We start from the raw sequence: 14610 nt of genomic DNA on the forward strand, positions 1-14610 counted from the left end.
TAACACTGACTGGATTGTGTTTGTGAAGTCTTAGACAGAATTGTGGCTGTAGGTTTTTATATGGCTGGAAACAAGGTAAACCTGCAGAATATATAGGGTCTTCAGTGTTTATATAGTGTGGGGTAATTTTCACCTCAGGGTCTAGCACACTAAAGCTGTTTTTCAGACCCAGACATATTAATATACTCTTCTCCTTAAAAAAGTTTCACAAATACAGACGTTTTAAATAAAAATAGAATAAATCAGGAATCAATCTAAATGAGAGAAGAAAGGCACTATACTTACATAGACACCCCCCCCACCACTAAAACATCTAAATACTTCTCAAACCTACAGTTTATTCTGTTTTCTTGGACTGTTCCCTTGCCTCAAACTGCTTACGAAGAAACAATAACAATAGAAAGGAATGCTTGGAACTGTATTTTTGAGGTACAAGTTCTTTTGGACTGGGAACTGAACCCTGTAATGCTCATCAGTGTGGATCTGTTCTAATGATAACACCAGATGCTCCTCAGGGCCAAACCACAGTAAATCTGTGTTTTTAGCTTATTATTGCATCCCTTAGGAAAGCAGCTACCCAGCCACCTTTCCACGCTGAGCATCTGCAGGCTATCAGTGATAAAACTGGATATGCAGTTGCATGGCTAATTAGAATTAGAGAACTGACTGCTGGAAGGACCCATCCTGGTCCATATTACAGTCCATTTCTGCTCTGCACTGCACAAGGGGTGTGTGGAAACAAGAGAGATGAGCTAGGAGAGGTGGGACAAGAAAGATTTTCAGCACAGGAAATGAAAGTGGGATAGGTCAGCAGAATCAGATGCGAGACTCCTCTATCTCCTATTTGGAAAGGTAAACTTCAAAGGTGACTTTAAAGTGGCTTTTTCTTTCTCTCCTTATCTCACAGCAGAAATCTTGGGGTTATGGAGTTACATCTAGATAGAAATTTAAGGCAACAATACAGAAGAAGGCAGAGAAGGGGTAGGGAAAAATTAAGGGGGAAAAAAGGATATTTCCTCTTGTTGAGGTCTCAAAGAGTTAAGAGGCAAAATTATTCTTTTTAGAAGTTGTCTGCTGGGAAGACAACTTAACCCTGTGGTCAGCAGGCCCTGGTTTTACACTGCACCCATAATAGTTACACTGGCATCCTGAGCCAGGGCCAGTGTTGCCACATCTTTAAAGAGAGTTGACAGCTAAAAGGAGGATGCTTTAATTGAGCAGGGTTAGCTTGTGACTGAAGTTTTCCATGTTACTCTGTGTGTGGTTTGAGACTGGCTGGGTGCAAATGCAGTCAGTTTTTTAGAGGGTTTACTAGCTCACAATGTTTTTTAATGGGCAAGAAAAAGCAGTGTTTTGCTTGGGAAGCTATTTTAGTGTGCCCTTAGTGGTTTTAAAATGATCCTCACAGCAACAAAGGGTATTTTTCCCCCTAAAAAAAAAGAAAAGGAAAAAAAAAAGACCTCCTACCAAAAAATGAGGGATTTCTAGTCTGTTGTTTCAAGAAGCTATACAGAAAAGCTTCTAACAAGTGATTGGAAAAAACAGTTAAAAAAATTATCCCAAAAAAAACCTGGATATAGCATGTAAGTCATGATATTATTTCAGTTGTAGGATTATACACAGATATATAGATCAAAGACAGAAACTATGATTAGGTCTTATGCTCCCACTCTTCCCTTAATTAGCATTTTCACCTCTGTGACTTTTCTCAAGTGCACTTCTGTTCCACTGAGCTTTTCTAAAAAAGCCTACGTAATCCAAAGGCTCCATGATACAATATCTATATTTATAGTTGCTGGACATATATTTATGTAAGGAAGGAGCTATTAACTGCAGAGAAGCAGGGACAATGCAAATGACAGCAGCATATGTTTGGGATCTTACCAGTAAGCCAGTAGTGTTCAGAAATGTCAGTTCTGATGTAATGGTGGTCGTGAGAAGGGCCCAGAGACCGTGTCAGAGCAGTGTCTTTGCCAAGGAAATCAGAAGCTGTTCCAGCATAAAGATACTCATCTGCAAATGAAAAAGAAATAGGGTTCCTACAGCTGTGGCACAAAAAAATTTAAGACTATTTACATTTTGTTGGGTGAACAACACCTGCGTTTAATTGGTCTATAAACTAATGCTTAAAAATATTATTGGGTCATATTTTAATAGGTTTTTCGGTTCTGTGAATTTACTTACATTTAAATGAGAATGATAGTTGCAATTACATGTCTGAGAAGTAACATTTCAGTTACTAGAAGTAGTAGAAGTAATTAGTCAAAGCCTAATTTTCAGATCTTTCAGGCACTCAGAAAAGTAAATTTCCCAGGCTTTAATGGGTACTTGGCTCTTAAAGGTATAAAGGACAATTTAATGTGAACACCCTGTCCCATGCACAGGGAGCCATGGTGAGGGCATGGCACCTGTCCATTCCTGCCACCTCCTGTGTCTCAGGACTGCCATGGTTTTGCTGCTCCTGAGCTAGGAAAACAGGATGGATGCTTCCCCACTGGAATGCTGCAGTGTGGCCCATTCCCACAGCAAGAACCTCCATCCAACACTTAATTCACAAAGAGGAATTCAGGCACAAATTCAGGGAATTTGTGTTAATGGCAGGAATATGACTACAGACACAAATCATCATCATTTTAACACAGAGAGGTTTCAGTAAAATAAATGACACATCTTGCTTGAATAAGGCAGCCAAAATTTGCCTCACAAGGACACTACATCATGCTGTGAGCTTACTGCAATTGCAGTCACTATCTGCTCTTCTGCCCATTTTGTGGGCAATGAAAATGCTAAGGAATTCACAATATTTTCTGTTTCCCTTCAGATCTCAGTATTTTTCAAAAAGAAGCAAAGAAACAGTATTACTGTGAACCTTTTTTTTTTTTTTTAAACCATATAGTGCATTTTAAATACTCTCTTTTTTTTTCTGTAAATAACAAGCTTTATTGGTTGGAAGAGGGGTTGCTCTTTTATGTTCGTTTAATAACTTGCAGAAATAAATCCCTAAAATCCATAAAAACAAAAAAAGTTCATGTTCATAAATTATAATCTTATAAAAAGGTGTATGATACATAAAAATCCCCTTCTAAAAGTTCCTTATCCATGTTTTCTGGTATTCCTGGGTTGAAACATTTCACAAGATCTTTCAGAGAGAAGCCTTTGTTGAGAGTGAATGCAGAATAAATACCATTCAACACTGATGTTTGTGCTTTCATTTGCGAAAGATGTAAATGCACTTAAAAAAATAAGATCAAGGGGAAAAAAAAATCAACAAACCAACCCACAACCCATGATCCACAAGCACTTTATTTGTCCAGAAAAGATCTATCATCTTTCTTTTTACCTCATTCTTATTGTTACTTCTGCATTATTTCCATGACAGTTGTGGAAAGCACATCTTTCAGACAGCATGTTGCCTTTGTAAAGAAACAATAGTGCATTCTGAAAGGTATTTGTCATAATGAGGAATGGGCAGGGTAATTGGTGTTTGCTAACTGACAGGCACTCAGTGATCGATACATCTGAAGGACCAACAGAAATTCTCCGTCCTTGCTCTGGGCTCTGCTGACAAGGCATTTTCAACACTTCTCTTGGCATTTGGTATCTCTCATTCCAAGTTTCTGTTACATCCCGAACAGTTTTGGTGAGTGGTAATTTGTAATAGAGGATGGATGATGGGCAGGTGATTTTTCAGTCAAAAAACCTAGTTTTTCAAATTGATATACGGGATTTACTTGAAGTGGTAAGTCACGTTGTACTCAGATGACTTATTTCTACAAAGAATGAAAATTACTCTGTTGCATTAACTTACATATATGAGTGAAAATATAGTCAGATTTTGCTTAGCTCATAAATGTATAACTGAATAAAAAGTGAATTAATAAAGTTTTTGAAGGTTATTAGTAATCTTTATTGCCATTTGGCACATAAATAAAAATAGATAGAGAGAAGTGACATGCCAAGGTTACTCTGCTCATTAGTGACAGAGATGGGAAATGATCTCACCTGAGCTCCAGGGCAGCATCTTATGCATGAACTATACTGCTCTCCTAGTTCACTTGGGAATAAGGTAGGCATCCAAAGACAGAGCAAAACCACATTCCCTGGTCAGGCCAGTAACTCTTTACAATGTTCCTTGTACACTATTGTGAAGCACTTGACACCAGCCACAGTCAAAAAAGGGATACTAGAATACCCTGACCATTAATTTTATCTAGCTCAAAAATTGTTATGTAGCAAAGTTCATGTAGCTTTTAGGCAGCTGAAAGACAGCAGCAGCTTCTTCATTTCACAAGATTTAATAGAACAGTCAAAGCATGAGAGTGCTACTGAAATTAGGCAATGCTCTAATAAATCACAGAGTTCTACTGCTTGCATTAAAAAAAAAAAAAAGTAAAAGAAAAAAGTTAAAGTTTCTGGAACCCCATTTTAAAAATAGACTTCATGGTCATTAAAGAGTACTAGGGGTCTCTGAGAAGAATAAGCACAGGCTTTAATCTATTGTTTTTAATAAAGGAAGTCCTGCCCCATCTGTAGGGTCAGAATCACAAATCATCTATCTTATTATCTGAGAATAAAGACTGAACATTAGTCATATTCTTTTTATAACACAGAGTGACCGACACTTCAAAGCATTGTCACCACTGCTCTTTGGCTGCAAATGAAAACGTCATGGTGCTTCACTCTTATCTTGTATTCATATGCTCGACGGACAAGTTAAATGAAAATTGTCCAAAGCTATGAACCAAACCATGACAAAAGTAGCTCTTATAGTGATTTGAAATCCGGAGGTCAAGCTGACATTCCTCAGCCCCAAATGTCAGACCACACAGCGCTGAGATGCACGCAGCAGGCAGAGTGCACTATCTTGTTCCTCGGCTCCCGCCTTCAGAAGTGGCTACTCGAGTAAATAGAAACCTCAGAAACGTATTTATGGAAATAGCGCATGTCAGCAGACTTCAAAGGGCAGAACATATTGATAATTGCAGAAAGAGGCCCACAAGGGCTTCAAACACTCTCTGTCCATGTGGGTTTTTCTGTTGTCCTCTTAAAGGAGCAATGACTGAGTGAGGGTGAAACCGCCTTCCTGCCCGGCTGACAGAGGCTTCACAGCCACTCTTATGCCGCTGTTTGCACTGCTGCCCTTCCAGCTCTCTGGTGTCTGCAGCCTGAAGGCTTCCCCAGCTCTGGGAGCACAAACTAGCACTGGGAACAGGAGCAGTGCCAGAGGAGCTGCAGCAGTGACAGAGCCCTCACAGGCCCAAGGGCAGCCCCTGGCTCTGGTGGCTCCTTACCTGCCATCACTGAAGCAAACGGCTGCTGGGGATCGAACGGGCATTTCAACCTGCCAGACTCCAGGTTCTGGGTGTCCAAACGGAATGCCATCTCCTGAGAATGAACACAAACTCATTATCCTGGTGTGGATACAGAGAAAAACTCACTTTAGCCTGTCCTGCTAATGTACAAAGTGAAGGTGTGTTAGCTCATGCTGCTGTCATCTCAGCATTGCTTTTTACACTCTGTGTCTGTTTTCTATCTGGATTTTTTCACTCAGTGTTTTACTGTATCCTGGTCACTCTATAGTGAAGCACAAATCTTTAAAAAAAATACAATTATTTTCAGAAAAAAAGAGAGGCATTGTTCATTTCTACTCCAATTAAAAGCTGGATTGTACTTAAAAGGCACTGGCCTCTATTTGGGAAAGTGCTGATAGACTGTGTTGCAACAGGAGACCCTGAAAGGATTCTGGCAGACTCTGAAATTTCTCCAGGGACTGCTGAATAATGTTCACAACAGACACAGTTCAGACCCTTTAAAATGAAAGTAGCATATGCTCTCTCTTATTATTTTTAACAAGGCTAAAGATACAAGAGATATCAGAATAGTTTCTTCCTTGTAGTTTCCAAATACAGTATGATTAATTCCTGGGCCACAGAACAAGGGCATAAAGGAAGATAAAGAAAATAAGTTATTTAAAAATTATTGGCAATGTTTTCAGTGGGCAATCAACAACTTGATTCTTGTAGGCATCCATTATGGCTTTGAATTGCCAACAAGAATGCTTTTGCTTGCCCCTTTCAATGGTTTCCTGAAAGTACAGTTAACCTGAAATCCATAGTGACTCCTGCTGAAGGCAAATTGATAGCTCAGAGGAGTAAAGTGAACTCTCTGCAGGTATGGAGACTTCATCTTCAGAATTGTGCTGCCATTAAGAGAGGGGAGATTGTCTACAGAAGTGCTTTTACGTATTTTTCTTTAACATGCTTTCCTAACTACAGTGATATTTAAAATCCCACTAGTACTTAGAAATCTAATCAATGTATTATAGAGACAAAAATTTAGAAGCTAGTTTAAAAAAAAATCAAAACATCTCCATGGTTTAAACTACTAAAAATGGGTGAATGGGTGAAGTGATTTTAATTATTTCAATTATTCCATATCTCTGCCTTGCAAGAGGCCAGAAGAGTACAAATGACAAGCATGTCCAAAGATGGCCACATAGGATTAGATTTCACAACACATTAATTCAATTCATCCTTAATGCACATCAGATTATAAATGACCAAAGCTTTCTATGTTATTGAGATGCCTCCTAAACTCTCTAGGCTCAGAAGACAAAAGCCCAGGATATTGAATAATTAAGCTCCTTAAGAGAAAAGAAAAATCAATTCCAATCTGGGAACATAAATTCAATTTCCTCCAGCAATCCTAGCTCGTACGAAATGGAATTTAATCAGCAAAAAACTCGTTACCTTCCCAAACCTGTGGACTATCAGGCAAACTAAATTCTCAGGCTACTGAAGTGAGCACAGCAAGGACAAAACTAAACTAAAAACAAGGCTTGTCTTTTTTCTGACAATGCTGCTGTCCCATTGTCCTTTGTTCTAGGATGTGCAACCCTGAGCTGCTCACAGAACCCTTGCCTCCTCACATGTGAAGAGGCTGTCTGCAAGCCTAGCAGTACTCAGGGGACCAAGGGAGTTATAGAGCAGCATCAAATATTTCAGACTTCCCCCAGACAAACTAATGGACACTACCAGGCATTCACACAGAATTAACCTCCTGCTTTCACTTCGGGCAAAGCTTTCAAAGGAAAGAGCATCCCTTGGAGAGCTGTGGCTAACAGCACCAACCCGGCCAAGCCTCTTCTTCACCAGCCAAGAGGAGTTTTGGCAGCGACTAGAGCAATAACAAGACGAGGACTTTAATCCCCTTTAATTGTGTGATCCCGTTGGGGATTTGTACTGCTTCAAAAGCAGTGTCTGCTGTGGTTTTGAGTCACCTGATCCACACTGTTTTCCCCTCTGTTTTCACAGCACTGGCACTGGCCAGGAGAGCTCTGTGCAGATCCACCAGCAACCCTCAAAGGTCAGCAGAGCACTGCCCAGCTCCACAGCCTCCACGAGGCTATCTCAGGGCTTGGCTCTCCCAAGCATCCTACATACTCTGGGAGAAGTTGCTAATTACCAGACACTCATTATCTGTTATTATAACCCAGAGATTTAAATTTAAAAAAGAAAAATTAGAAAAAGATGAGGGAGGGAAAAAATAAAAAATTCTAAGAGAATGGATTTCCTGGTTTCAGTTCCTACAAGGAGACATTTTCAACTGCCTGTCAAACTCATATCACTGGGCCTATCCTCAGCACCCTCCTGCCTTGTCACATTTATCTGGAGAGGTGGTGGAAGGATGGTGGCTGAAGGATGTTTGGGCCTCCAAGAAGGAAAGGGAAAATATGCCTGGTGCCAGTCAAGGCTGATAACTCAGTAGGAGGCTGTAGAAGAGCTGCCCTGCCAGAAGAGGCTGGAGAAAAGCTGAACACTGTCCAACCTACCACTGCAGCTGAGCAACCAGGAGGAATGTGGGAGAGGCAGGACTGGGGGACAGTGAGGGGATTAGGAAATACAATACCAGGATTCTTCTTCCATTTCCTCTCACAAGGTAATTGGTCATGTCTAACTGAGACAGACCCCTTGTCTAGACTGGCTGCCGGACTGAACAGTCAGACCAAATCCATAATTTCATAAGGTCTGGTGAAAACAACCTTCACAAATGAAGTAGATGAAATTAAGTAGGGCAATGGTAGACTGAATAAGGAATCTTGCTAATGACCCAGAGGTAAACCAAAGCCTTACTTATTCTCTTGCTGAGAGCTGTTCTGTTCCATTCAGCTGTGTATTTGATCATTCAGCTAAGAAATCAGCATGATACAAGGGATCTAAAATTTCAGTTCCTTCAACTGGAATATTTAAAGTAGCAAAGCAAAGAAGTCTACAGAATTATTTAGTTGTAAGCCAAATTATACACCATATACCAGACAACGCCAGGAGCATTAATGGTTTATTAGGCAAAGAACACCACTGTGTAGATTTCTCACAGTTTCAGTTTTCTGTTGCACAGGCAGCCCTCTGGGTTGGTCATCCAGCCTACAGACTGTGGGGTACATAATGATGGATCTCAGTCTGAGCAAGCATTAATCCCCTTTTTCCTTCACAAGGATCTTCCTTGATTCCATGTATCAGTGATAGAACAAGATGGAATAACTTTAAATGAAATAGGGTAGGTTTAGATTAGATATTGGAAAGAAATTATTCCCTGTGAGGGTGGTGAGGCACTAGCACAGGTTACCCAAAGAAACTGTGGATGCTCCATCCCTGGAAGTGTGCAAGGCCAGGCCAGGTGGGGCTTTGAGCAACCTGGTCTAGTGGAAGGCATCCCTGCCCACAGCTGGGGGGTTGGAACTGTGTGATTTTCAAGCGCCTTTTTCACCCAAACCATTCTATGATTCTTATTCTGTTTTAGGTTATTCTATTTAGTAACTTTAGATGTCATTTCTTACATCCTAGAATTTTACCCAGCCTTGAAGAAAAGAGAAGGCTATTTCTACAGCAGCACAGGAAGCCTGCACCACAGGCAAGCAGCCAGACAGGTCACATCTCAACACTGTCTGAGAACAGTGCCAGTGGGATAAATATAGCAAAGGTGTGATACATATAGGAGTTAAAAAGAGACTTGTGTACTAAGTGGCTGCTTGACACAACACCAAAATTCTTCTGTTGTGGGGGTTAGGTCTCAAACATTTACCACTTAGAATAGAGATTTCTTTGTCACCAGCAAATGAAGACCAATCAGCTGCTAACTTCAGCTCAGCAATATGCCACTAGTGATGGAGGACACCCAACACCTCCTTAGTGACCAGACTGCAACACATTGCAAAGTCCTGAGACACTGTCCCTGCACTCAGGCTCAGAAATCCTTTTCAAAGTGTTTATTCTTCTCATGCACAAGGCATAGGAATCCCTCTGTGGACCAAGGGTACATGTACATTAAAGGAAAGAACTACAAGTTTCATCTTGAACTCTGAAGGCATGTGTGTAAGGAAAGCATGTGCAGAAATGACTTACTAGAAAGGAAGACATCTGGGTTAGATGTTCTCTTCACTTAGTTAATCACATGGAAGTGTCATTCCAAAGAACTTTGTGTATTAAGCCTGAGGAAAGTGCTTTGTTCAAAAGTGATATGCACATACCAAATGTGAGAACCAGAGTTCCCGTCTGACCCGCAGAATCCACCATTTACCCCGTTATTTATGCAAGCTGCTGTCAGGTCATTTTTTACACACTCACATAGTATTTTCCAATCTATGATGAATGCTAAACAAGATGAGGGCTATTCCTTGACATGTCAGACTAGTGAGAAAGTTAAATTACCTCTTTGTGAGTTCCAAGTTCAATGTATCCACAGAGAGGGTGAAACGCTCCTGTGCCACAGACATAAACATGTGTCCGGTTGTAGGGCTGAAGAACACGGATAAAATTGGCACATTCAGTCTGTTGGGAAAAGAAAGATAAGGGTTACTTTTCATGTTTATTCTTCTTTTTCACGTTAAACATTCTACTAGGTTAAAGCCACAGCACTGGTGTGCTTAAACTCAAAACTACTGTAGCAGAGACTGTTTATAAAGTAGTTCAGAGCTGTGACAACTACACTTGACAGTGGCTATCGACGAGGCAGTTCATCAATCAGACTTGTAAACCTAATTCTGCTCTAATGCTTACAGCCACAAGAAGCTGTGTGCTTACAGCACAGTTTGGAGTGTATCTGTTCTGCCTGTGTTGTAGCAAACAACACCTGCCAACAACTGGACAGAGGTCACAGAGCCACTGGGTTTGTCTGGCTACCAGTCCTCCTGCCTTTGCCTCCCACCTCAGGGTGCTGCACATGCTTTAACACCAAAGATTACACAATTAAAGTAACTATGGTGGGCTGAAAGGTTTCAATGGGTATGCTTTGTCACTGCACCAACCCCATCTTACTGGTGACTTTTATTTGGTCATTACTGAGCGCAGTGGGCTGCCCTGGCCCATTGTCTAGCTGGGCTTGATCCTTGCTTATAAGCACAGGCAGCTGCTACATGCTCCAAGGATGATCCATGGGCTGGAGGAAAAGGCTTGCTCTAGCTTTAATTAATACAGAAACACAAAAAAAAGTACTTCAGAAGGAATACACAAGACCTGATTATATGTTTCAAGACATCACCTTACACCTAACTGAGAGTCCAAAACAAATATTTCCCTCCCAGGATCCTTTCCTTCTCTGAATATAGAACTAGAATAGTACAAATCTTCCATATACATCAGTATAAGAATATTCCCAGTGCTCAGAAAAGGTGTTGTTTAGGTTTTGACTGCTGTAAAGATAATGGTAGCAACAAGTTAGAATAAGAAGTTGAAATTCTTCAGGCAGAGAGCTGAGAGAGTTTTGAGCTGCAATCTACCTTTATAATCAACATGTTGGATAGAAATTAGGAGATTTTTTTTTGAGAGAAAAGGAAGAAATTTATTTTACAGCCAGGAAATGTTTATATTTATAGTGGGGTCTAGACACATGATGTAATCTGTGGTATGCAAAACATATAAAAGTTGTATTGTATACACGTATGTACCTTAAATATACTTCCTAAAGAAAATTTGTGGTCTCAGGGAAAAGCCATTGAGTCTGAGATTTTCATTTAACCCTAACTGAAGCTGTCTGCAAGTTAAGTTGATTTGGACACTGTTCTACTACTGTTTCTTTAATGAATTATAATGAAGTTACATTCAGGACATTCCCAAGAAAAAAGAAGGATTTTAATACGAAAAAAGAGGATATCATGGATGTTTTGACTGATACACACTTCTGAGGAAAGTCCAATCATCTCTCAGCTGCATTTATTACATAAAAGAACAATCTAGCATGATTGCTACCCGCAATATTGGGGTTTTTTTAAGTATTAGTATTTTAAAAACAACAGAAATGTAAATTTTTATAATTAAGAAAAAAACTTAGGCCATTAGTTCAGAAGAAATGTAACAAGAGCTTACTAATGCCTTTTGTGTATTTAGTAACAAATGCACAGACATTCATAATTCTCAGCAATAATAAAAAGATATACATCATACTTACATGGGCATCTTTCCCAGCTAATTTGCATAATTCTACCTTTTCTTTTGCTGCAGGCCAGTAAATCTGTAACACAGTTAAAATAAGGCAAAGATTATGAAGATTATGAACTGTCCTGTGACTGTAGATTAATTATCCCATGAATAAACACTTAAAATAGATTTATGCACGTTGATGGACCTTGCCTGTAAATTGAAATGAACATGACTTCAAATATAAGATTCCATTACAAAAAGTTAAGAGGTTTTAAATCAACCCCCTGATCTTTGTTTATTTCTTCATTGGCTACATGTACTTTTAAAAAAAGCATTCAGTTAATCTGCCCAGGGCACCTTGTCACCATTATGTGTTTCCCTCAAAGTTATGATGAGCCAAATCATCTGGAAACTAAACTGATTGCAAAGCCAGGCAAATTACATTTGTGAAGAATTTGGGCCAGTGGACTTGGCATGACTGTTATAAAAAAAATACTTAGCTCTTTCTGCCAATTTTCGAATGAAAAGAATTAGGTTCAAAAAACTAAGGATAGCTCAAGGGAAATTTGTAGACCAAAAAGTATATTTGACAGAAATCAACAGTGCATGGTTTAAAAATGTCACCCATCAACATAAACTGAGTTTATTGAGAAAATTAAACAGAAGTTTAGAGTAGAATTTTGGACCATAGATAACTGACATTAAATATTGATACTGTTTCTCTTTCTTTTTTAATCTGCCCTGAATAATTCTATAAAATAGGTTTTGACATAGATGAATCCAGATGACAAAATACTATCAGTTACTGTAATCCAAATTATGTCAGTGAAGAAATATCAATGAGCAACAGTTCAAGTTCTATGTCACTGATTTAAATTAAGCAGTCAAAACTGGATGTGATTGAGTACATGTTAGATACTATTAAATTTAAAATAGAAGCTAAATACAAATTCTTCTACAACCACTCTGATAAAAATGGATATTTGTACTTCTAATTTTGATATGATATGACAAAACTATTGTTATTTCTCATAACTAATAATAAAAAAATCCACAAATCACACTAATTTTTAAGCAAATCTTGATTAGTACATTGCTTCAAGTTCCAGGCACCAGTCAGCAGATCATTAGTAGTTACAAGTGCTTTAGAGTAGTCTCCAATCACACTTTAAAAAATCTTAAATAGCACACATATCAGAATGAAGAATTAATATGATATGCTTTAGAAATAAGAACATCATCAAGGAAGGATGCACAACTCAGTGGCACACAAGAGGAGTTGACTGCTGTCATATTCCCTTTCACCCAGCTGCTGGCACCTTGTAGGATGTGGCTTGACATACACAGGCTCAGTCCCACACAGGTAAGGAAAGGAAAAAGCCAGTGTCCTGTGTCAACTGCCTTTATCACTTCCCAAAACCTACAGTCACTGTTTCTTTCTATCTGGAAACACTTTTGGTTTTACTTCTTCCTCTTTCCTTCCAAGTGAAAATGGATGTATTAGATTTTGGCAAGGAAATTAATTTCCACTCAAGTGAATTTAGTTACCTTTCTGATAAAAACCTCTTGGTAGAGATAATGTAGTTTAAGTCACTTAAAATTTAACCCTCTACAACAATATTTACATGGAGTCAGAGATAAGACAGTGTGTAACAGCACTGGAGCACAAATTTGCTTTCCCAGAGCATTTTCTCAGAATGATGTGGTCATAGCACCCAGGTGTGAAAATGGAAACTGAAATCAGCCCTGTCAGGGTGTGTGGGTGGCACAGTGCACAGTGCCAGGAAACACAGAGCAAAGTACTGGGAATATCATGAGGAGCTGTAGGTAGGTCCAGTCTGGTCCCTGCCTGGGCAAAGTGGGATGAGTCTCAACAGCAACACAGGTTTAAGTTTAAGAAGAAAAGTTGATAAAAAGCAGTGAAGAAAAACTGATGAGAAGGAACAGACAGGAATGTAAGATCATGAATTTCCAAACACAGCTGGCCAAGGAGATTTGTCTGAGCTGTCAGTTCTCTCCTACAGAAACTTTATGCCAAATTTTGCCCAAGATCTCTGAATCATCTACAGGGAAGCCTATGGGTCTTCAAGGGGCTTGGGAGATTTTTAGCCAAAGTTCAGTTATCCAGTTAGGCAGACAAGATGCCTCTTTGTAGGCTTTTGAAAATTCCCATCTCTCTTTTGCCAACTACGCAGAAGAACTGGAGGAGTTAAAAACAGAGACATCTGCTTCAAGGCATCAGAAGTGTTAATGGACTTGACTTACCCTCAATTCTTCTACAGATTCCTTCATGGGAATTAGTGTTTGTCCAACAAGGCTGAAATACACACACCCCCACTTCTATGATAATTGACCACAGACAATTATATTAAAAAATCAATTGTTTTACTCTCTAGTTACTCAACAGCTTCAGTATTTAGCATTATATAAGGCCACATTAGACAATGAAAAGTGAAGCTAAGTGATCCAACTTGAAAATCAATTTGCAATTATATATGGGGGAGTAAAAGTGATACTTATTTGCTTTCCATATGAGAAATGAGAGGTTCCCAGAAACTGTCAGTTATAAATTGTAATAGATCAAGAAAATTGCATCATAAATAATGAGTCAATGTGCTGAGCAAGAAAGCATTAACTTCATTTTTTATTACAGGACATGCTGTGTAACAGTACCACAGGTCTGGTTCCCTCAAACACTGACACAAGGAATGTTACACATTTGTATTGACTTTTCTGTAGGGGGTGAAATTAAGTTTTACTATTATATTTTATTCTGATTAGTTACTTAGTTTTAAAATATACCAAAAAAGTAAGACTGCGTGCTCCTGTAGTTTCTTTTAGATTTAAATGGTTTTGAGCTTTTAAATGGTTTGAAGCTTTGAAATTGGTAATTTTTTTCAATTTTTTTTTCTATTTACATGCTTTGTTCACAGTGGTAATGGCTTATTAACAAATTATTTTTTCCCAAATTCCTCAATAAGTAAAAACCTATAGGAAGAGGAAGAAAAAAATAGATAGCCAGGCAGTATATATTAAAGGTGGCAACCACACTGACTTAAATTATAATAATTTTGTGTAACAAACAGTAAAAATTATATATTTAATATATTTTATAGTTGCATCTGCATCTGAAATGTCTGGAGAAATCTTAGAATAGCTTAGTGGAGTTACTAAATTTAAGGCAAGAATGCAACTA

The 14610-nt window shown here is 38.9% G+C and overlaps 1 protein-coding gene across 3 annotated transcripts in view; it reads right to left on the minus strand.

The window, feature by feature from the left end:
- The window catches only part of SEMA3D (semaphorin 3D), a 133856-nt gene that overhangs the window by 52951 nt on the left and 66295 nt on the right, over positions 1-14610 (minus strand). For all 3 annotated transcript variants that reach the window (XM_083860276.1, XM_083860277.1, XM_083860275.1), the window contains exons 4-7: positions 11443-11505; positions 9708-9827; positions 5292-5385; positions 1885-2013 (exon numbers count right to left, since the gene is read on the minus strand). In XM_083860276.1, coding sequence (XP_083716402.1) covers positions 1885-2013; positions 5292-5385; positions 9708-9827; positions 11443-11505 — 406 coding nt within the window. The remainder of the gene's footprint in view (positions 1-1884; positions 2014-5291; positions 5386-9707; positions 9828-11442; positions 11506-14610) is intronic.

Source organism: Zosterops lateralis, assembly GCF_965231275.1.
Source record: "Zosterops lateralis genome assembly, chromosome: 4".
Lineage (NCBI taxonomy): Eukaryota > Metazoa > Chordata > Aves > Passeriformes > Zosteropidae > Zosterops > Zosterops lateralis.